General features: G+C 40.0%; 1 protein-coding gene across 1 annotated transcript in view; it reads right to left on the bottom strand.

The window, feature by feature from the left end:
* adam12 (ADAM metallopeptidase domain 12) overlaps nucleotides 1-24,861 on the bottom strand; it is a 79,021-nt gene that overhangs the window by 40,282 nt on the left and 13,878 nt on the right. Inside the window, exons 2-5 of the mRNA XM_035664031.1 lie at nucleotides 24,721-24,842; nucleotides 22,716-22,789; nucleotides 3,587-3,665; nucleotides 295-371 (exon numbers count right to left, since the gene is read on the bottom strand). Of these exons, the coding sequence (XP_035519924.1) occupies nucleotides 295-371; nucleotides 3,587-3,665; nucleotides 22,716-22,789; nucleotides 24,721-24,842 (352 nt within the window). The remainder of the gene's footprint in view (nucleotides 1-294; nucleotides 372-3,586; nucleotides 3,666-22,715; nucleotides 22,790-24,720; nucleotides 24,843-24,861) is intronic.

Here is a 24,861-nt window from a genome sequence, read left to right as displayed (position 1 = left end):
GCACAAATCTTCCAATTGTGGTTGGTCATTAGCAACAGCAAGATGCCAATTACTGCCAAAATGAGCACAGATATTTACTGGACGCCTCTGTGGACAAAGACAATGAGGTGTGACATTTTCTCCTATTCCTGCGAGTCACACACAAACTTACTGACAGCGCGCTTAAGGGGCTTAAGAGCGGTGGGCTGCTGTGCAGACTGACTTAAGTAAATATAAACATTGCAGTGGCAAATAGCACTTAAAGGGCAGAGTTGAGATGCTGCTCGAATACAAAATAATGGTTATGTTTCTTACCGAAGGCCTGAGCAGGTGCTGAGGGTGACATCAGAGTTTGGATGCTCTTGAACTTCCCCATGGTAGTAGCAGTTATTCTAAAAGACATTAATTGTTCACTTAAAGCTAGGGTTGGTAATGTATTTCAGGAGCATTTTTTGTTATATTTATTGAAATTCTCTTTACATCCCAACAGAAATCAATACATGGTAAATATTTGTTTTGTTTTGTTTTAGGGGGGGATTTGGTATTTTCTTGAACAACGTAGTACATAGAACTAAGTAGGTCCTCTCCCCAATCTCTCATCTCGACTACTACTCGTCCTCCAGCAGTAGTCCAGCACTGCGTTTTAATGTGTGTTGGGGGAGTGGTTTTGCAGGGAGACGTTTGGATGGATACTTTCAAAATCTCTGTCTCTGGCGTCTCTTCTCCTAATGTGACCTGTCCTAGCTTTAAAAGCCTTTATATACTGTAGATGAAAACAAGATTCACCCACTGGATAATGTAATTAAAAATGTATTACAGTTTTAAAAAACACAAACGCTGCTTGTCACTGCTCTTCTCTGACATCAAAAGAGGACAACATACAATGCAAATGAAGTTATTTTCTTTGAAATTAGCATGCTTTGTAGAACAGTATTTTCCTCCTATCCTTCTCCATACAAACAGGCCCTTTTGAAAAATGAATGCAACACACACACAGTTGAAGGGAGAACAAGGAAAACTGACACGGATGGGAGGTGACAGTTATATGGTAATTGTTTTTCCTTCGTTATTCTACCAGAATGGAATAGTACAGGGCGTTTAAGGTTCCTCAGACACAGTGAAAACTCTGTTGTCTGAGCACAAGGAGAGCAGAGGAAGTGACTCTCGTTAAAAGGGAATACAGACCTCCGTTTACTGTCCAGCAGCACTCCAGTCCTCTTAAATCAACTGTCATTAGTCACTATGCTGACCATTTATCATCCCCAAATATTGAACTGAAGGGGGAAATACTGAGGGGTGAGGTTTTTGCAAAAATACAGTTGGTTCCAACGTCTGTTTGATAAGTGCAATACAGCACAAGTTACAGAGCCAGGTGGTGATGGAATTTTGTAGATTCATAACATTTAGTATAAAAATAGAGCAGCAACAAAGGGTCTGTGCTTAGGATGTGCTTGACCTAGATTACTTCACCTTTCATACAAGAAAACATCAGGCAGCAATTGTGATCGTCTCCTCAGTTATCCTAAATGTGTTTGTGACTTTTAAAGTACCTAAATGCATTCAAAGTGAAATATTCAGCCAAAAGCTCATTTCCTGAAGCTACAGAAAAAGCTGAACAGAGATGGAATACACCTTAGTTAACCCCATAAAAAACCCAGTTTTACAAGAAATTCTGTGGGCTTCAAAAAAATTATTTGTAATGACTGACCCACCGCCAAGCTACTACTTATTAAGGAGTTAATTAATCACTTAATTTATAGTTCCTGCTTAGGTTTTTTTTATAGATGTTGACCTGTATGCTAAAGGAGCAGCAGTAAAATCATTATATTTTCACAGTTTCTGTTCTGTCTTATGAGATAATTCTAGACAGGCAGAGTTTATTTACAGTATATGTCTCTCCACTGATCCCTGATTAACACATGCCTGATTGCTGAGTTCAGTGACAGCAGGTACTGGAAGTGTGCAGCTGTGTGAGGCTTATCTAAGACAATACAGTATGTCTGTCTGACAGCCTGATGCAACATCCTCCCACTCAAAATTAAAGGAGTGAGAGAGAGAGAGAATGGAAAACGCTGTTTGCATAACTTTGTGGGATATAGACTTGTCAGTCATTGTAGAGTTACCAAACATCTCTCCTCCAAGCTGTAAGTGACCTGTCAAACTGTCCGTGCCACTGTTCAATTAAACAGTGATTCAATCTGAGTGCCGCAAAAAGGCAAGGGACAGTTAACTTTGTTAAAAAGAGAGTAGGGGTGTACTGTAGGTACCGAGGGTGCAATTCTTCCAGACCTGACAGCGCAGCATATACGCCTACAAATACTCTCGCCGGCCAATAAATGGCAAAAGAAGAAGAAGAACATGTCAAAGACAGCGACGAGTTCAGCTATACAACTGATTCACTCGCAAAACTTTTGTGCACTCTCTTGTCTGTGTGAGCTCCTACTCTGGGGCGAGACAGAGAGTGGTGGGAAGTCGCACACTCGTCACGCCACGAATAAAAAGCAAAAAAAGAGTAATTTATTAATGCAATCCACGTAAAAGATGTATAGACGAGGAAAATAAACACTCAGCAGAATACAGTACATTTAGGTAACTCAGGTAAAGGCTGCACTGAAGCAACAAACTCTGCAGGACACTTAAAAAGGGAGAAAAAAATTAAACAAGACAAGACAAAAAATATTACAGGGACAGTTTGTTATACGATATTTTATAGTCTACTTTGTTTATTAATTATATATATAGGCTATATTAATATTAGTACATTATATATAAAAAACATTAAGGAACAGTTTGGTTGCAGGGAAGTTTTTCTTAATGCAATGCAGAGCTATTAACTGGGACTCAGTGTCATCTGATATTCAATGTTAAATGGGGATTGGGGCAAAAAAACTACTTGTTTGGGACATTTTTACTGTGGTATCAACTACAACATTTCTGTTATTGTTATCCCTCCTCTTCAATGGCTGCTGATGACAGTGAAATACTCCTTCTACCAAAGTGGAAGTAAAAAAGTACCTTCATGACAGAATTAAGTAGCAATTATGCCTGAATTTTCTCTTGTGAGCCACATACACAGAGCCACAGTGAGTGGCCTTGATAAGTACTTGAAATTCAAAATGAAGATCAATCTTTTCTTCATTTTAAAAAGAATAGCAGATGCTTTGCTTTACACAGCTACCGTACATGTACACGCAGAATTAAAAGAAGTAGCCAGGAATAGATCAGCTGCTAAAAGGGGATTCAATAATAAAATCCTGATGGCAATGTTGGCTTAAAAACAGCCAGCATAAAATACAGCTTATCCTCAAGTAGGCCACAGGCTAGACGTCCTGTTCAGCAACAGCCAGAAGCTTTCAAATACACACTGGTCACATTATAGATTGATTAAAAAAACAAACAAAAAACAACTATCTAATTTCAGTCCTAAATTTGATTAACTAATGCATAAGATACAGTGTAGATCAGATATAATACCGATCCCCTACAAGTAAAAAAACATCTGTCTACATGAACGTTTTTAAAGGGTCAGTTTATACAGCGTGACTTCGTAGCACCACTGCACGTCAATTCGACCATAAATGTCAAAAGCACTCCAGTGCCACCGTACCGTGAAGTTGTGAGCACCGGTGACTGCACTTCCATCCTCCCGGTAATGTGTCTCAGTGTAATGGCTTGCAAAAAGACCCCTAAGAAGAGAGCAAAAAAAGAGGAGACACATCAAACACCCAGGCATTTTTTTCAACAATCTGAATAGAAAAAAGTTTGTCAAAGACAACTCTACCCAAGAGTTGATTTTGTATGGGCATTCAGTTTTGCTTGTGAGGATTTTGGGGGTTAATGCTTAACATTCTGAGGCAAGGAGAGACTTGATTTTCTGTGAATTTATTAGGTGATTTGTACGTGTCCTTGAATCCCCTGGCATTCAGCACGACTTAGTAGAATCCCTGCTGAGGTAATTATTTTGTACATGTGCGTTCCTGTGCACATGGGTGTCTGTGGACATATTTTAAAGAGAGTGTCAATGTGTATGTGTGTGGGTTTTCCTCTCAAGGCCATGAGCAGATGGACACAGTGAGCCCCACCCCAAGCACTGGCAAAGGAGCAGCAGGAACACCCATCTTTTGCAGCTGCATAATCACACTGACATCAGGCAGGATGATCTCAGGATGTGTGTGAATGTGTGAGTGTATGTATGAGAAAGAGAGAGAAAGTGTGAGAAGGTAACAGCAAGTGAAAAATGCAAAAGAGTGACAATGTTGTCAATAACTCTGTATGTGACATGATTTAAGATTCCTGGCCAAAATAAAACAAACTCACCACACCATGGTCCAACAGTAAATATAATGCAAAGTAGTCAATTTAAGTCTGTGTGCTGAGTGCAACTGCCATGTCAACACTAAAAATGTCAGAAAAGTATCACAAATTGGTCGACTTTTTTTTTTTTTGCAAAAAACATGGGATTCATAAAGACAGAAGGGGAGATCTAGAGGATTTAAAAAACTGGAACGCAGTGTTTGTCCAAATCACAGTGGGAACCATTCATATCCCACAGTGCTCTGCCATCCCACACAGCTTGCATGGACAACAAACCCTAATTAGATGAGAGTGGATAAGCCAATAATTGACTTTTTCTTAACTTCAGCACCATTTAATATCTTATCTGTACATTTAAAGTTCATTTTTTATGACCTGTTCAAAAAAAGGATCAATCCTCTGTGGCCCTAGCCTGGCCACATTTAACTTCATTAAATACTTATTATCACTTTAATGTGCCTTATCATGCCATTAGCAAGCTCTAAACCAAATCTGAAAAGCCAACGGCCAGTAATCACTTTAAAGAGCCCGGTAAGTCTCATTAAAAATGGATGACACATCAAAGGGTAGTGTATACTTAATGGAAAATCCCAAAATATGTATCTTTATACTTAACTTGCAAAAGCAGTGTTTAAAAAGTGAAATTGATAAATAGCCGCCTCCCACCGTAACACCAGCATGATACTATAATGTTTTTGTTGAAAGGATGGCAAATTCAAAATGCTCTAATAAGGGATGTTTTTGCAGTAAAGATGGGATTTGTGTCATGTGAGCGGTAATTCCGAGCAAATGCTCCCGTGCTGTGTTTTGAGGACATGTTTGGGAGAGCCAGCTTAGGGCAGCGTGGCCCCCGGTACTACGACACATAGTGTATTAAATCTGCAGATTTTACATGATGGAATCTGCCTGTAATCAACTCCTTGGCAAGAGTTTTTTAGGCCATGAATGTTTACTGTGTGTTGAGGAGAGTTTCCTCTCCGCCCTTGCTGGCTACTTTAGCTCTGTGGCGTGGAACTGTGTATGTGATGATCAGATGGCCTTGGTTGTGGATGGATGTGTCCCTCTTTGCCTTTTTAGCTGTTGCACTGACTACAACTTTAAAAACAGGCCTCAGTTTAACTTATTCCTGAGCACATTCAAAAAAAGGTTTTAACTCGACATTTTCATTGAGAGCCGAAAGAGAATGTCATTCTCACTGCCCCTAAGATGTGTTGGGTCGTGTTTTTCCACTAAACCGTAAGCAATGGAGGAGAGCGAGTTTTTCTCTGAATACCAGAATACTTTCATGAGATTATACCTCCTTTCTTAGCAACAACTACCCAATTCCATTCCTATTTTTGTCAAGAGGAACATGCAGCCAATCAAATGCAATTTAGATGGAGTGCAGCAGATGAGAATTGGCCTGAAAATCGCCTCAGTTCTCACCAGAAACCTTTTCTATAAGAAAGTACTGCTTTCAGTTTTCCTCACTGTATAAGAGACAGGTGGTGAAATTTATGAATGCAAGTGAAATACAGAGCCTCTGACGGATGTGCTAAATGACTTTCTATTTTAACATGCACCTTCGCTCCACATGAGTAAAATGATGATCTCAAACTTTCAATTTATTACGCAACTGCAATTTTAGACAAAAGTGTAGCATGTTTTATGAGCTGCCCTGTGAAGTGGTAGTGTGTGTCTTTGCTATTTTACTGCTTGATATTAAGATATTCTTTTTTTAATATACTTTTGAAAGAAAAACTTTCAATATTTCTCTTCAGAAATGTTTTATGTATAAATCTCCTGTAACTGCTTGAGTCAATAACCATTGATTCAATGCTCCTACGTGTGTGTTGAGATTCATTAGACACAGTCTAACATCTAATTAAAGTTTCACTAATAGTCGCCCAGGTTAATTGTGATGAATGAGGGGCTCTTTAATAGCACCTCAGGGAGGCAGAAAATACCGCTATTTGTCCTAAAAAATAATCTCCCATCTCTTCAGCATCTTATAAAGTGCTCTTCAGAATTAATTTAATTTCTCTGAAAATTAATTTACGGCATGAATTATTGATTGTTTCTAAAAGCCAGATGAATAATTTCCACACTTCCCCTAAAAGCTTTGTATTTTGTCGGTGCTTATATTTTGTGATGAACATAATTAGGAGTATGGTTTACTAGTTGGAAAAGGTGTTCATGCAGATCTTTGTCAATCCTTTCAAACTCCCTGATCCCTATTGTCTCAGATTAACATATGTTCCTGTTCCCTTTCCATTTCTTGACATAAATGGATTGCCGACCTGTATCCTACACAACAATCAATGAATGGCTGCCAGAGATATGACTAGCACAATGCAGGGACCAAACACACAAGGACACAGCAGAAAAACTCATTACAGTAGACCATACAAAATCCCTCTTCCTTTTTGTGCTGCATGAAAAAACGGTCAGATATGAGTTTCTGTCATATCTGAAATTATGGGAGGTGGAACTGTTGTCGCTGAACCAAATATGTTTTGGTGGGTCTTATTTGAAAAGAACAAATCAAACCTAGCAGACACAGACTCACTAACGCGGCATAATTGATGAAGCCGAAACAGGATATGTCGAACGTTGTTTACATGAATCAGTGTTTTTAATTTCATCCTTTTCTCAAGCATCCAGAAAGTACAGTGTTCTGTGCAAATTTAAAGTGCTGAGCCTCATTTACATATATGTGACTCCATGCCTCATGTAATAATTCACCATTACACAAAGCCCTTGAGCATGAAACCATTTGAGAGAAATGTGGCTCCTCTTGCAGTCTCTCTGCTTCCTTTGAAGACTGCTAACTTCAGTGATTTCTTTTAATCCCCTCTACCCCACGAGCCTAACCCTAAGCCTTCCTTCCTATAGCTGCTACTTATGGTACTATAGGCCTAACTTGAAAAAGGAGCAGACTACTACAGAAAGAGAGAGAGATGAAGAAGAGAGGAGGAACTAAAGAGGTGTGGTTGACAAGTCTAATTCTATTTCCACATACAGATGCGTTCCAAATTGATTTACATACAGCTCAATGTCCCTTCAGCTTAGGCTTGGCTGTATCGGGTGCACTGGAGTGTACAAAGCCAGCAAAGACGGAGAGACAGAGATGAGGGTGGGAGGAGTGGAGGGAGCAAAACAGAAAAATCCCCTGAACTGCAGAATTATAGGAGCGCCTTCCTTCACTCTACTTCTCTGGCTTGGTAAAACATTACTCACATACATTTGTACTACTCCCGGTAACAACACAACTCACAAAATTAATCTGTTCTTTATAGGTGTAAATTTTATCATGTTAACTATATCATCAGTTTGGTAGCAGGCTTTCCGGTATATCTTCGTCCTGAATCTGGTTTCAGCTAGGTTGTCTCCCTGAAATTTAAGGTGTCCAGCCACACTAGTAGATATCTGAGACTATAGACTAAACACTAAATGTATTTGAGCTAAATGCTAACGTAAGCAGGCTAACATGCTCTCGATTATAATGTTAACATGCTAATGTTTAGCAGGTATTTAATGTTTACACTGTCCACAATCTTAGTTTAGCATGTTAGCGTGCTAGTACAGTTGAGACTAATCTGAGAATGTCATTAAGAGATAGATTTGTCATTTGACCTGATGGTGATGCTAAATAAAATGTCAAGGAAACACCCAAGATATTACTATTCATCCTATGGGGAACATAAATGTCATGCAATCCTTCCATTAGTTGTGGAGTCATTTCAGAGGAAAAGTCAGGTGAGCAGCGAAGTGTGCCAATCCATCAAGCAGACATGGAGATATTTCACTAGAAAAATTGTAAATCAATTGGTACACACAGTGTCAATGTACAATGTCAACGCCAGATTGATTAGGATCCTTCCCTGGGGACCTTGACTGGCTGTAACAAATTCCATGGAGGTCAGTAAATTACCAAAGTCATTAGGATTTATCCTCTGGGGCCCCAAGAATGTCTGTACAAAAGTTCATGCCAATCCATCCTATACTCTGAAGTGGTGGACTGACCAACCAACTGACCGTCTTTGTCCTGCTGCTGGTATGGCTGAAAAGTCACATTAATGAGAAAGCAGACAAAAATTGTCCAATAAAAACGTTCCAGTAGGCAGCAGCCCAATATCAACCAAGCAGGCGGACGGACCCAGCCTATTTAAATATTGACTGACCAAAGCAAAGATAGCTCCTTAATGAGTCAAGATCCCTCTTTGCTTAGATAGAAGTCACAGAGAGAGCAGCTCACTTTTAAATCATTCTGCAGTGAGTTCCCGAAAGCACTAGATGATTTCCCAAAATAAGATTCTCATCATAGGAAAAAGAAAGACAACCAAATGAGACAATAAATAGCAATCTCTGCAGAGAGATGGTATATGCGAATGCACCAAAAACTCAAAGTGGTCAGGCCCAAAACTTACAAGCTATGAGTAAGGGTGTTATAACTTGCTGTAGAGTTGACATTCGGTTCAGATTCAAATGAAAACCCACCTTTCTACCATTCAATCACCAAGAGGGTACACTCATTCAAACAACATTCTCTGTCTGTGTCCCTCACCTCAGGCTTCAGAGCTGTGTGTGTGATGTGGTGCCCAAGGCGAGTGAAGTCATCACATCAGTAACAAGCCACAGACGGAGAAACAGGGCTGTCTGCCCTAGAAAGCAGTTGTGAATGATGAATCATAGTATAGTGATACAGTTAGGGGAGGCTGTCTCTCTCTCGCACACACACTCTAAAATTAACAAAATCATAGGCATTCATGTGAAAACACAATGCCCGATAATATATTTAAATTACATTTTCCTGTTTGAGCTACATCACTGACCATATGATTTCCTTCATGACTGCATGACTTGTTACCAATAGAGAATGTAGGCCCCATGAAAGATAATATATGAGTGTTGACAGAAAGTAATAAGAGGAAATGATAGCAAGTGACAGTGAGGTCATATGATTTTTCTCTCCTTGAGGGGGGGTAGGAGGCTTATGATGGTCAGCATCCCTCTAAAAGGAGACATTTTGATAACAATGATGAACTGCTGGTACCTATATTGGATTGTACCACTCTCCTGATGACTTTACAGCGCACAGTGTAAGATGAGTGTGAGTTGTATAAGATAAATGCCTTAAGATAAATCTAGGTATCCACAGTGTGGGATTGTGCATCAATTGTCAGACATTTTTCTCACAAGTGAGAGTCTCAAGAACTCACAGATCACTGGAGTCAATTTATTTCCTCTTGATATGGCTTCCCCCTCTGACATGTCTTCTTTACATCTCCAAAGGGTTTTATTTTCTTATATAGCACGCCTATGGTAACCTTACCTTTTATGCTTGCAGATAATTCTTCTTTTTACCACCCATTGCTTTTTACTGGCTCTACTTTTTACTACCGTAGAGCCTTAAAAAGCCTTCAAAATTGATAACAGAATTTGTGTAAAAATGCAAGGCTGCAGGTGCAAAACAAGAATTAGAAATGCTGGGGGTGTCAAATCCCAAACATTTTTATACTTATAATGACATACGGCGCACGTCAAGTGGGTGTGAAACATTGCAATTTGTGCTGAAGCTATATTAATGTGATTATTGCCCTTGTTTGTGAGCAAAAGCAACCACCTCAGCTAAGAGCAGCGAGGTACAGCAGAGCTGTTAAAGAATGAACTGTTTCATAGCTGCTGGCCTACACGTCCGGAATATTTAACACCATAAAATGATTCCCACACTAAACATATTTTTCCTCGTAACTGTACAAAGAGCATGATGTCATATTCCCCCTGCACCCTTTAAAGAGAGTAGTTTGTCGAATCAGCGGGAGGGAAAATGCGCTCATCTACAGTACGGTAAGAGTGAACCTTGTACATGAATCTAACTTCTCTCTGGGCACGGCCAGCTGCTATAATGCAGGCTCAACCTGTCCATCTTGTGCAAAAATAGCCGTTGGCGTTTGCATCCTCTCCACTTATTGCACCACTGAGGCTGTTTGTTGTAATTAATTCTCCAAGCTTTCGCAGCTAAACATGCTGTGAATGTGAAATGTGTGGCTAAAGGACTGTTTGAATTCTTTATTACTCTAACCAAGCAGCGCAGAATATTTCTGGGCACCAGATGATGATGGTATGAGCGCAAAAAAGCCTGGAGGCAAAATCACCACAACTACAAAGCAGTGAACCATAAACAATTTCTTTATATGGTAATATGCGTTTATGTTCAAAAACACGCTTGATGAATCTACTGTGGTTTAAGGAGAGCTTGTACTTTTTCTTCAAACACTAATCACCGAGGAAGAGTCCATATCGACCCTCAACCTCCTCCTGGCTAGAGTACGTCATTTCTTCTGCAATTAGACAGAATTTTACTTACATTGAGAGGTTCCACTGACGATGGTATTAAACTATTTAACATTTTTTTTATTTATGGCATTATTATTTAACCCTCTTATTCTGTAAATATACAGACTACATGTGCAGTTTTAGTCCATATTACAAACCTGTAAAACACATCTCACATAGTTTATGTAAGCCTCCGTAACATCAGTGTTTTCATTTAACCCATTTGAAAATGGTGGGAAGCAAATAAAAAACCTAGCACACAATTTCTGAATAATCATGCAGCTGATAAATCTTCTAAAATGAATTACTACAAACAAAATACTGAGAACTTATCATACAGTAAATTGTATCTTTTGAATAATGTTTCCAAAAATTTGATTATTTGCATGTAGACCAAACAGAATACAAAAGGCTATTTTAGCTCCTCTGCATACTGAAGCTGATATATGGATAACAAGTGTGTGCGGTAGCATCAAATCTTCATTAAAAGTTTGCGAGAAAGAAGTATTCCAAACAACCTCTGGAAATAGTTTTTGTATGCCTGCCCAATACTGAGATGAAGTGTTTTTTTTTTTGCTTTTGCTGCTTCAATATTCCCATCCATAACAAGCTACACACCGGAACTAATGAGTGACTAGGGATCTTCAAGGGAGGTGGCCTATTATTATTCATTGAAAAAGAGTAAACAAATGCATAAATGTTAATGTCAGAGGGTTCCTATCTGTCCAATTAATCTATGGTGGCTCCCCTGGGCAGCCTCATTGTTCAGCCATACTTTTTTGTCTTCAGGGGAAATATGCAATTAAGAGCTGAGCAGAAAAAATATTAAAGATGTTTTTTGTCTTTCATTTTTCTTCCCTTCCCTTTTATTTTTGTCTTACTCCATCATTTCTATCTTCCTGCAAAAAACATGAAATAACTGGTGCATATCAATATGAATCAACCCCTGCTCTCCCACATTCACGCCCATCCATACATTTGTTCCTTTCTGAAATCCTAGAAGTTGATGCAGACAACTTTAAGCTTCAAGCTGTAAGGAGCACTTGTGCTGCATAAGACGACTGCTTTAATATAACATGTTGTCGCTCCGCTGACTGCACACATCCCAGACCATCAGCTCTCCAGTCCCAGACCCCATGGAGCATTTCTTCCCCTTCTCTTAAAAAACGACTCACGTCATTAAACCCACTTTTTACACTTTCACGGATCCTGCGCTGATTCTCCAATAAGATAATAGCATACAATCTGTCATTCTCCACCCCATTACCTTGCAAACATGGTGGAGATGGAAACTTTCACTTGGCACTGATGTATCATTTTAACATAAGGATCAGGGTGAGCAATCTGTCACTGATGCTGATGCTGTGTAACGTGAGTCGTCATGGCTGCTGGGTATTGAGCGGGAGATGTCAATTATTGGACGGGCTACGGGTGGTAAAACAACAAAGTGCTTTTAAGTTAATCAGAGCCTTGATTTTGGGTTTCTAGCTGTGAGACACTTGACATTTCTCTGATAGCTACGGCCAGTGTGAGCGGTCTGGAGCCCGTCAATGTCCAAAATACAATAATGTACTGCTTCTATCAACCTGCTGAGGATACATAAACCCAGTGGTCTCTCAATAGGGTCCATAAAACGGATTGACAAGAATGTCACTGATCTTCAAGAGTTTAAGCTCAGGCAGTATGTGCTGCATCTTGAGGAGAGGAAGCCTTTAAGGATAATTCAGAGGTTTGGGTTTTGGTTAGGCCATCATTCCTACTCACTACTAACATTATACTCACCAAATAATGGCTGAGATCTGGGAAAGATCAAATTAAAGAAAACTTAAGAAAAAATTAAGATGAACTGTAAAATCAAACTTTTTCTTGTAAACATCAATCACAGTTTACAAACTGAATTTTGAGTGAACTTTGAACTCCTGTACTAGCCCTGGTTGTGCATTCATACATTACATTTCAGCTGTGCTTACTTTCAGATTTAAAGTGGTTTATAAACTTTAGGGTTCTTGTTGCTGTCTTATTATTTGCCTGCTTTTTTCACCGTCAAACTCAGTTGTAGCAATGGTACCATGTTCCCTGATCTCAGCAGTTACTTTGGTGAGTAAACTATTATAACAGATAAAAACACAAAAATAACAACCCAGGTTTTTACTTTTATCAGTAAAACTTATTTAGAACATATTTATCACTTTCAATATAGATTTATCTGCTTCTCTGCAGATTTGTTTCTCCAACAAATCAGCACGAAAGCGTAACTGTATTTTTCTCTATAGAAAAAAACCTCCCACTAGCTTCTGTGTTTATACACACAGCCTGCAGAGTTATTGTGCTGCTGCCCCTGTTCAACATGGACCCAGAACAGCAAAAACTTCCCCTCTATCAGTGATGTCACATGATGCACTTCCTCTCTACCGGTTTTCCAAGGCACATCTGGCTTTATTGTGAACACACACTTCCTCTCATCATGTGCATGTGTGTCTGGAGCTACCGTATTTGTGTGTGCGCTGCATGTAAACACTCCTGACCTTTTGAACGGATGACTGCAAGCCTTCTGATCGCTGATAAGGCTGTTTGTCATGTTGTGCTGAAAGGCTGCCGTGCACACAGTATGTCATACGTGCATGGTGATGCAGACTGAATGGATCAGGAACATACATAATACCGCAAATCTTGCTTTGGCTCAGGAGTAATCTCAATAATCCATATAATGTAAATCTTATATCACCTGTATGGGTTGATAGCATGGTGAGCAATACTGCTGACATTAACCATATCAGATAAACACCAATGAGAGAGTGCGACAGCTGCTGAGCTGTGGTGTCTCAGGCAGAACAGTCCTTATTTCTCATGGGTCCACTACAATTGACCCATTCTCTGTGCCGTGCTGAGATACAGAGGAGGATGTGAATCACACACAAAGCAATTTCTACTTTGAAAAGGATTTCTCATTAAAGCTTTTATATCAAGCTTTTATGGCTAAGAGTTTTGGGAGGTTGTGTGTGAAACATGATTATAATGCACTCCACTACGGTACATACTGATTCCCCGGCCTGGTAAGAGTAATTTGATGAAAAATTGTACACTAATGGCTGTATCCTGTCATAGAAAAATGTATAAAAGTGCATTATAATGTACAGTTCACACATGCCTTTTATTATCTTGAGAAATATATCTATGTACAGCATGGTAATGTAATCTCTCATGTACCACGCTCTCCAGAATGTGTTTCCTGCTGATGCAGATAAATGATACCCACGATAAATACAGATATTATGCACCATCAACATCTGTAGCCCCACTCCACCATGTCAAAAACTCCAACGCAGATAATAGATTTTCTACTCACCTACACCAAGGCGATAGTTCACTCCACTGACACCATACTGAGTATATCAGAGTCTAATTTAAAACAAAAAGGAGCTTCAGCCTTTTTTAAAGAGTTTGTAAAAAAGGCTGCAAATGCATCACCTCTGTGCTCTCATTTGGAGGCTTTTACTGGCTGTGAAGTGCTCAGAAATGAAGCAGAAAATCGCTTACGCTCACAGGATCCTAATTGTTCTGCAAGCCAGCACCCTTGACAGGTGACCCACTCTGTACAGTATATATAAATTGGGAGATGTTCCACTTAATGTTCCCTCGCATGAATGGGAAATGAACATATACAAAGAGAGAGAGACACACACACGCATACACACACAAAACACAACCTGACCACATTGGCTAAGTGCTGTGACAACACCCTCACTATCCTCTCTACTGCTGCAGGCTCCTAAAAATAGGTCTGTAGCAGTGGACAAATAGATAATGCCATATGCTGACTACTGCATTAGTGCATCAATGTATTTATGTTTCATCGAAAGAAAATATAGGGCAATATCTGGAACATAATTTTTCTAAATGATTACTCAAAAAATCTGTGCTTAATCTGTCCAACTACAGTTTAGTAGTTCTAAATTCTAATAAACAAGTTGATTTCAGCTCCAAAATTACATAAATATAACGTCAAGCAGGCACTTTATTACAGGTCAGAAGTAAGTGATTTTCTTTATGGACAAATCAACTTAAACTATTGCTTAGTTAAAAAAAAAAACTGGCTTAACACTGATCTTCCCCAGAGATCTCTGGGGTCTGGAAAATTAATCACACTTTTAGGGAACGAGGGAGGCAAAGAGAGAAAGTGAACCTAAGATAGGGAGAGACTTAAAGAGAAAAAAAGGAAGACTAGGAGATACTTTAAGCTAGTTTGGCTCTGATGCCTGGCTCTGATCCCACCGGTCAAAAAACGACCACTCTAATCTTTTCCCCAAGCAACACCTAAGACTCTCTCTCTCTTTTTCTTCTTATTGTCCTTCAAGACCGGGCAACTTTCCCCAAGGGCGATTTGCATTATCCACAAACTCTTTAGCCAACTAATTAAAGATGGCAGGAGGCAAAATGTGATTACTATGTGCTTTTAGCTTAGCAAAAACTACAACCACAATGTCATGTGAGCAAAAAAAAGAGGGGAAAATCACAATTGGATCAATACTCAAACAGACAGCATGTGTAACAGCTCACACAAGATGTGTGTTTTAGGACAGTTGTCTCCACACAGTGTCACAAGGGAGTTGAAGTAGATCTGACTGCCAAAGTATTTTGTTTCTCGACCTGACAAAAAGCCAGCAGCAGGTAAATGAATGAGAGCCACTGCAGTTAACTTTTGTATAAGTTTGGTGGGGATTGATATTTCGGGTGCCAGTGAGACAATTAAATATGATCCTATGATCCAGGAAGGAAGATTTGAGTACCAGATCGATGACTTTGAATGCTTTTCAAACGCCAGAGCCCTGCACAGCGCTTTATAATACTATGAGAAAGGATTTTAAAACTCTGGAAAGTAATTACAGTGGCAATTAATTTGTCCTTTCACAACAATCGCTAGGTAAACAATGGAAATGTGACAGATGGCCCTGTGTTTTTTCTTTTTTGCCAGAGCCAGTTAGCCAAGCTTAGCACTAAGACTAGGGATGTCATGATACCATAAATTCAGTAGTCAATATCAATACCAGTGAAATTCCACGATTCTCGATACCAATTCAATACCACAGTAAAAAGAAAAATTTTCCCAAGGAAAAAAATTTCAATCCCCCATTGACATCTCTAACTAAGACTGAAAACAGAAGCTAGCCTTGCTATGTGTAAATTATATCCAATTTATTTTGTACAAGAACAAAGTACAGCTCAACTATTTGTTGGGTCTGAGCAGTTGCTAGGCAACTAGCACGGACTACAGGAAGCTACTGGTCACAGCCAAGAAACAGAACAACACACAACCACTTGTAAAATGGCGAACTGGCCGCTGGCTGTTGCCTCATGAACAGACATGAGAGTGTGGTATCAATCTTCACATCTAACTCTCCGCAAAAAGCATTTTCAAAATGTTAAAGTATTCTTTTAAATGAATGAGGCAAAAATATAAAGTACACCACTGGACATCTGCTATACTGTATCATAACAGAAAATCTGAATAATTGGCATACACAAGTGCCAAACAGCCAATGGAAACCCCTTGCTTGTAGGTTACTGGTATTTAACCTTGTAATAATGTGTGAATTGATTGTGACAGGCAGAGCAAAATGCCTTGGCATCCAAAGAAAAGTCACACAGAGACTTGGCACCAAAGTCCAAGTACACGTGCGCTGGCACCAGACAGCGGCCTGAGGTCCAGCGTTCCCCACTGGTGCCTTTGACAGGGTCTCAGGTTGCATGGTGAAAGAAGAGCTGCTCGGTGAAAACACAAGCATGCATGTGGAGAGCGTGGGAGGAAGGGATAGGAAGGGACAGCAAGAGATAGGGGTGTAGAAAAACCTAGATATAGACAGTAACAGCGAGACAGGAAGAGAGCATCAACAAGCAACAACTCGATCACAGACGTGCGGGAACAGAGGAAGTGGGAGTGATGGAAGAGTTGGTGCGAGAGGCAGCAAAAGAGGAAGTAGACTGCCAAAGTCTTCCTAGTGAAGTTTGTTGCTGCACTACATCCAGCATCCATCTATTTCCTGACCTCATACGGTCATTAGGTCAGTACAGGTTTATTTAGACAGCATGGAAACCTATCATTACTGAGTAGTTACACATACAAAAGCTCCTTTTACAACCCTGATTAGGCATCAGAGTTGACAGCCAAACAAGCTAGCAGCCAGTTCTTTTCCACATAAATAGTGCCGCTGAAAGGCAGAGCCACATACAGTTCAACTTATCTCATAGTCCTGACAGATCCAATTAAAGGAAACCTGGGATCTTTCTTTGTCTGTCCTGACTTGGTAATAATATGCCTTCTGTGTGGCACTACACATTGAGAGAGATCTTGGCATTGTCAGCTGTGTTATTGAAATGGAGTGCATCTTATTCCCCACAGAAAACACACTGAGGATGTTGCTATGGGGATTTTTTTTTTGTCAAAAACATAATGATGTTGTTTAAATGTGGCCATGTGTTCCAAAAGGGCTCTTTTCCTCTTTTCTTTCCTGCCATAGAAGAATGAAAGGAAATGTTCTCACTGGGAAATGCACGGTCTTGTGCAGAGAGCTACTTAGACTATGAACACATCCAGCTCATTATGTTTCAAATTTTGCAAACCGCAAACTTGAATGGGACTGAAAAAAGCTGACCCAAAATGACAATACAGTCTTAAAAGTAATGGAAGTATATTGTCGACAAAAGATTTGAGGGGGGGCAAAACAAATTTGAGCGCTACTTAAATGACCAGTGTGTAGGATTTAGTGGCATCTTGCTGTGTAGTTCAGGAGATCGCAAGTTGCCCCCTTCGAAGCGCGAAGGAGAAACTATGGTAGCCGAAAAATGCCGCGAAAAACGTGAATGCTCCTATCTAGAGCCAGTGTTTGGTTTGTCCCTTCTGGGCAACTGTATAAACATGGCAGTTCAACATGGCGGCCTTCACAAAAGGCAACTGCGGTCTGTAGATAAAAATGTCTCATTGTAAGGTGACAAAAACATAAAGATTATAACATACCTATGAATATTATATTCCATTTCTGCCAATGGAGCCTCCTAAATTACACACTGGAACTATAAACTTTGAGAGCGCACAAGCACATATTTATAGGAGTAGAATCCGATTTCTGTGGGAGAGAGGACTGAAGCATGAGCATAACAGATGATTTTTTAGCAAGCGGAATCATGTAACTATATTTGAGCAAGAAATAAGGATTCTCACGCTGGTAATGATCAAAACTGAATCCCTTGAGCTCAAACTGAGGGTGTCACCTGTTCAATTTGATCTGAAAGCGGAAGGGTCATTCTGTTAGATCTTGCCTTCTACTTTCGAAATAAAAGCTGGGAAAGTTTAACCCACAGGTGGAGACAAAGAGCAGCATTTGCTGTCTATATTATTTTAAAAATTACACTGACACTAAATGACTAAAATCACATCCAATTTGGATAGAATGTAAAGAAGCATATCATGAAGTGTTTCTGTGTTTGTATTACTGTTCTCTCTTTGCATTTTAATATTACTGTTTTTGGTACAAATCTATATGTATCTATATGTATCCAGTATTGAAAAGTGTCAACTAGCGGAAGCTGGCTTTAAATTGATTCGTAATCTTGTTCTTTCTGATTTTGATCAAAATTCTGTTAGTTTGAGACTTCTACTATTTGGTTTATTGGGTGAGACATCATTATTTTGAAAGAAGAAATAACACATTCTTTCTCTTAAAAATAAAAAGAAACTTACCAGCAACAAAACACACAGTTGCTAAACTCAATACACTACAATACACAGATTATTGATGCAACAGCCTTACTTATTGAGACCAATAGCTTACGCTGGTTAATTCTAGCTAATTATATTGCTGGTTAACTGACTCTACTGAGTTTTTGGACTTTATAACTCTTCTCTACTTCTTAAAACTAAAGGAAGTTTTTGTACTTACCTCTATCCCATAATTGTCACTTGTGGCCATTGTTCATTAAAAGTAAAAAGTTTTTAAATAAGATAAATCAAACAATAATGGGCCTTAGAAGAAACCAGAAATTAGAATACTAAATGCAGAAAACTTAAGTAAGTGGGCCAAACTGTACATCTTTGACACTTCTTTTCCCCCCTCTCTCTCTTTCTCACACACACACGGCGCGAGCGAGCGAGCGAGCGAGGGGCGGCACACACACACAAGCACCTTGGTCCCCCAGACAGTGCTATTGAAGTCTTTAATCAAGACTAATGTGGAATGTCCCATACGACCACCATTAATCATTTGAAGCTGGCCAACTGTGCCATTGATCAATGCTATACATCAAAGCAGCCGCTGCTGGCACAAGTCTGAATGTCTGTCCAGCTCTTTTTGTACTGTACCACAAGTCAAGTCTTAAATATTGTATATGACACGGCCATTCCCATTGCTCTTACGAAATAAGAAATGTGACAGAGTAATGGGAAANNTCAACCATGTTAAGCTACTTATTTTAACTAAACTGGCATGTAGGACAAAGAAGTTTATATGAAATGGCATACAAGACTGTTACAATTGAAATCAAGCAGAGACCCGGTCTAAGTCATGTCCCAATGTGCTGCTCGGCTACAGAGCTGACAAAATCCAAAATCAAAACTAACAGAGAGGAACTTTTACTCTGAACTGACTTTTTCAGCACAGACATTCACAAACAGGAACACTCTTGAGGTTTCCAAGGCTCTTCTTTTAACTACTGTGATACAATTTTGGTGGTACCTTGTAAAACACAAAATTTAAGAGACTATGAAATGCAGAGACTGCCTATCTTACACAGACCAAGGGGCTGGCAAGGACACAAACGAAGTGGCCTCTATCACCCGGGGAGATAAAATCCAGTCCAAGCTTTCGTGCAGTGAACGCAAAATGTACAAGGTGGATAAAAATAAGGAGACTCTCTTAAACACACACACAATGGAACTTAATTTAGCCGTATGCCACCTATAGAAACTTTCCTCACACACACACACACACACAGTGCACCCCGCTGATTTCTCTCCTTAGTAGATCTGTACTTGTCTTGCTGTAGCCAAGTTTTCCTGGGACAGGGCCCAGCGGCTAACAAACAGCAGTTTATTAATTGGATCTGGTAGCGTGTTTATATTGGTGAGGACTGAGATCATTTCACACTGGCCTTGGAACAGGTGTGCTCAGCAGCGGTGCCAAATGAGCAAACTGCATGGGCTCAGCAGATTCAAGCAAAAAACGGATGAGCCTTCAGAGGAAACCCACAATAACTCAGCACAAAGAAGCAAAACTTCCTAAGCTCTCCCTGCATTCATATTTATTCACATCCACAACACATAATTGTTGTTCTTTTTCTCTTGATTCTGCAATCTTTCATCTCTAAAACTCTTAATGTTTCACCACATTTCTCCTTAAGTAGCATTAAAGTTAAATAACTCCCACACTGTAGTGCTTCCATGTTCCTCACCTGCTTCTTGCAAGAAATATTCTCTTCTATAATAGATACCATGCTTACACAGACTGAGATGTTTTTTGGACCATTAGATTAAATCAAAACTGCAGTGTTGGATATAATTTAATGATTTGGACTAGAACTGAAAATATTAAAGCATTAAAGCCTTCGGAAAAAAAAATGCAAGGAAGTTTTGGGACCTGTGTGCCATTCAAGCAGCAGATGTACTTCATACTACTTGGCACGTGCGCATTTTTTGAGCGGCAGTGCTGTTTAACGTATTTCTTTATATACGATGAGATTTTGTTGTCCATACTGATGCTCAAGTTCGGTATCCAATCCAGGCAATTCTTTATGGATCATCAGTAAAACCGTGACCGCTGTGCTTCCTATTGAGTTCTATTAAAATGCAAACCTATTCCACACAGCCTTGCGGCATTAAAACTGTGGAGTGGCATTAAAAAGTAAGACGCTGCTAAGAGTAACATGAAGATATCCACTGTGACAGCATGCGTCAGCAAGTAAAGCGAGGAGGGCAGCTTTGGGTAGGAAAAAAAGAGATTTGCTAACCTTACCTCCAAAGTGCTGTTATTATGAAAACTGCCTTTTAACTTTCATATTTTGTTCTTGCTGGAGATGAAAATAAACTGATATTCAAACCCTAAAAGGAACCACTTTCGTTAATGCTGAGCAATTCAACTATCAAGCATATCTCAGCGACGTTGGATTGGTTCAACTAACTTTAATGTACTCGAAGTGTGCAATATGTTACATTTAGGGAAATATATATTGTGTATTGGAGTGGGACTGTTGTTTCCAGATACAAAATATTACCGTAAATTAGCCCAAAAAATATCAAAGCATCCATACATCCTTAGCAGTTCCCTTTCATGCGCCCTCATCTGTCATTCTGCCCCAGACTGAACGGTTACAGCCGGGGCAAAACAGACCCACATAGAGGTCAGAGACCACCTGTTCTGATTTGGCTGAACTGGTGAAGCGATATCAGAGGACACATCTGGCCTGACAGGGAACAAGCCGGATGGGAATGGCAGCATGCTCCTGGGCCTGGTGACGGATGACTCACAGCTGATGCTGAGGTCACTAGAGGTCACATGGAGAACGGTGAATGGAAGAGTCAGCCGGGACAGTGTGTTTCCTAAGAACGTGCTATTTCTGAACAGGGATGGGGTGGTTATGGTTTTGGGTTTAATAGTGGTTTTAGATTTGCAATATTTCAGAGCGGTTTACAGTTATATGTCACATGTATAAGAGATAATAAATGTGTCAATTAAGCCTGGACGGTATCAAGGTATTACGATATACTAGGATATTTAGAAATCCTGACGACATGATTTTCAATACGGTCAAAAAAGACGCTCCTCTTTCTGGTGGATCGATGGTTGGTTTTGAGCGGGTATCTTTGGTCAAAAGAGCTCTGTGCTTTGTCTCTTAGCGTTTGTTGCGTTTCACATTGACGTTTTAATAATCGCCACGGTCTGCCTGTGTTCTTTTCGGCGTCTACTTTTCTCATTTTAGAGTGCGCCATGTGAAATTACTTTTTCAGACTTGCTTATTTCTCCCACTGTCTCTTATATCGTCTCCTTTGTGTCACACAGGCTATGATTATCTCACACACTGAGTCAAGTTGCAATGCACATATTTGATTGGCTGAGTAGTGTCATGTGAGATGATTCTGGTCTGCTAAAAAGATGTTAAAAAAAGCTGCTACAATGACTTCAGCTTTCAAGGTAGTTTTTTTGTTGTTGTTTTTTCTAACCAAATACCATCATATACCATATACCCCGGTGAAATGTCAGTAAGGCATGAAGATATGAAAATGTAGATACCGCCCAAACCTTGTGTAAGTCAATATTACTGAACTTTGACAACAGCAGTCGTTTTTCATTTTGAAACTCCGACTAAAGGTTCTGCGGTATGAAAAGGGGAAGCAGCAAGAAAATCTCAGCAGTCCCATTTGTGTTTGTTCTAGAGTTACCAGAGATGGAGGTCTGACCAGTTGTGGACTAAACCCATCATTCTAGTGTCAATATCTGTATCCCAAAGAAGCAGGCTAAAATATTATGTCTCCACTCCCTGAATAAGAAACATTGGCAGAAAGAAGAACTGAGACAGCGATGTCATCATTATTGTTAGACTGTAAATTTCCCCGGACATGTAACCTTCATGCACTTTTTCTTCTGGCTTTACAGCAATCTTTTCTCTTTATAGGAAACACTTTGTGTGTCTATCTACATATTTATGAACTCCAAGTGATCCCCACCCCTCGTTTCACAGTTCACTGTGTTGTTTTCCACAGTCAAGAAAGGAGTGGAGTGATGAGAGGAGAGGGAAAGGAGGGGAGGACAAGCATGTCCTCGGAGCTCTCTTCTGCATTATTCTTTATCAGCTTTCATCTTTAGGCCCTTCAGAGAGACTGAACCATAAAAGAGTCCAATCACTAGGGGACATATTATTTTCTCCCTCCTTGAATACACTATATTATAGCCCAGACCCATACAACTTCTCCCCCTCTTGCATATATAAATCCAGCCAGCCATAGCTGGCAGTGTGGGTTTATCTATTGGCTCTGTGTGTGATTATAATAATAAATATGAAGTTCTCTCTGTCCTGGTGAGTGTGGAAAGAGAAATAAAATGAATCAGTGGAAAACTCACTCATTTTTCTCCAGCAACAGGATCAGCTGTTCACCTTCCGCTTGTACCAGCAGCTGGAGTGACGCAGGATGTCTCTGCAACACAAAAAGTTGAGTGTCGAGGTGGTGCCCGGATCTCACCCATCCTGCCTGTGAATTAGCATTTGTGTGAAGCCTCACCTTCCTTACACAGGCTGTGTACCAGGCAGGATATGGTAAGGCACAATAGTGTTAGAGGAACAGGAAGAAAGCTGCCACATCCTACACTTCCCAAGTCTGTGCACGTCACAACACAGCCTACTCAAGTTTTCTATCTGTACTCTGTCTCTTTAATGATATAATCCTTTTCTTTTCTGAAATAGTGATTCAATTTATTCACATTCAGTGATTACCTTTATAGATATTAGTTTTAATTATTAATGACAGAGTCTGCAATTCCCTCAATGGCTTCAAAATGCTCTTCTACTACCTAGACTAAGTTACTGCTAATGCTTTGGCAGACTGTGATGACTTGTGTGCGTATGAGTATTTCGTGCCACTAATTCATGGCTGCCAGAACCCAGGAAATGAAGGTGATGCAGGATATTTTGCTCAAAATGTCAAATGCCTTTTTGAGATTTAATCCTAAATGAAATCTCAAAATATTTCCCAGCAAACAGCTCTAAGATGACTTGACGCCTTTAAGAAAACTTGTATTATAAGAGTGCCCTTGCAGCAGGACAGAAGCAAAGTGTATTCATGCATGAGGAAATACAACAGAAAAAACACGAAGAAAGACATCTCAATGAGTGAGGAATAGAAATAAATCCATGTTTCATCAGTTGATATTTCAGACGTACTGTGACATTTCTTAGATCTGCTGACCAGTGCCTTGAGGCCAATACTTTGCCACCCGGTCTGCAGCTCTGTCTGAGAGTCAGGGTGTCTATGTTTGTGTGTAAGAGTTATGTGTGTGTGGAGAGTGGATGTCACTGTAAGTAATGACTCTGCAATACTTTACGACTGCTTGATAACCCTCTATTGGCACAAGGAGCAGCTATATAAATCTGTTACCCGGGAAGGTTTAAGTCTTAGTGCAATAAGACAATCAAGCAGCTGCCCTAGCGGTCAGTTTAATTTGGGAAGGGTCAGTTTGTAGATAGCCCACTGTAAAAGCACTGTATCTCTTCAGTGCCTTATGGATGCCTTATGTCAGCAGTAGCTGGTGGTTAAACATATTTGATGTAGTTAAAAACGGGATGCTTAATTAACTCCATGAAGCTAAAAGTTGCTTTTTTCCCCTCATGCCTATGTGACATGTTAGTGATAACCAATTCAGCTAATTAACATCACTGCCCTTCCCCTACTGACTGAATTTGAGAGAGGAGCATATAAGGCTACTCTCAAATGGTGACTTCCCTGCACCAGGAAAAAATGTTTGATTGCTCAGGGAGTTCTCAACACCTACGCATTTCCCTCCTCTGGAAAAGTTTCCTTAAGTTGTGGTGGGGGATGCCGAATTTCAAACATTTTCTTTTTTCCAGCAGTAGTAGGTAGCCTGAGAACACAAATCCAGAGAGTCCAGAGAGGGCTGATTTGACTGTACATATGTACGAATGGAAAGAACACATCTATAACGTGTTGTAAGGCTACTTCATGCTCTCAGATATTTCTCAGTGTCAGGTTCGTGAACTGCTGACTTGTAAAAACTGTTGAAAGGCTGGTGTGCTTCAGGAATAATTTCACAGCATGTATCGCCTATGGGGCAACCGTGTATTCTACAAACAAAAGAGGACGTATTTAAAAAACAGAGGAGAGGGAGTAGGCGAGGAGAGAAACCACAACAGGATAAACAGAGCTGAGGAAGGGACTTTCTGCTGAAGAAAAAAGCAAGCAGGCGAACAGGCAACAAGGGAGGGAATCATATACTGTGGTTATGTCAAACAAAAAGCCACACATCTGTACTTGGCTGAGCTCTTGGAAGCACACTTGGGAGCCAGCTTATTAGCATTAAGCTAGTACTGCTACATAGCCTTGAGAGTATTTACCCCGGCTGGGAGCTGGCAGAGGGGTCTGCGCTCCTTGCCCTTCAGCAGTAGCGGTACGGTGGTCCCATAGCGCTCTGTTTTGGTTGCTTCCCCTCGCTGTTTAGGCTTGTCTGAACTACTTCCTGTAAAAAAAAAAAAAAA

This window comes from Morone saxatilis, unplaced genomic scaffold (assembly GCF_004916995.1).
Source record: "Morone saxatilis isolate NCDOM2014 unplaced genomic scaffold, NCSU_SB_2.0 Contig19, whole genome shotgun sequence".
NCBI classification, from domain to species: Eukaryota; Metazoa; Chordata; class Actinopteri; family Moronidae; genus Morone; species Morone saxatilis.
This window is presented reverse-complemented; position numbering and strand designations above follow the sequence as displayed.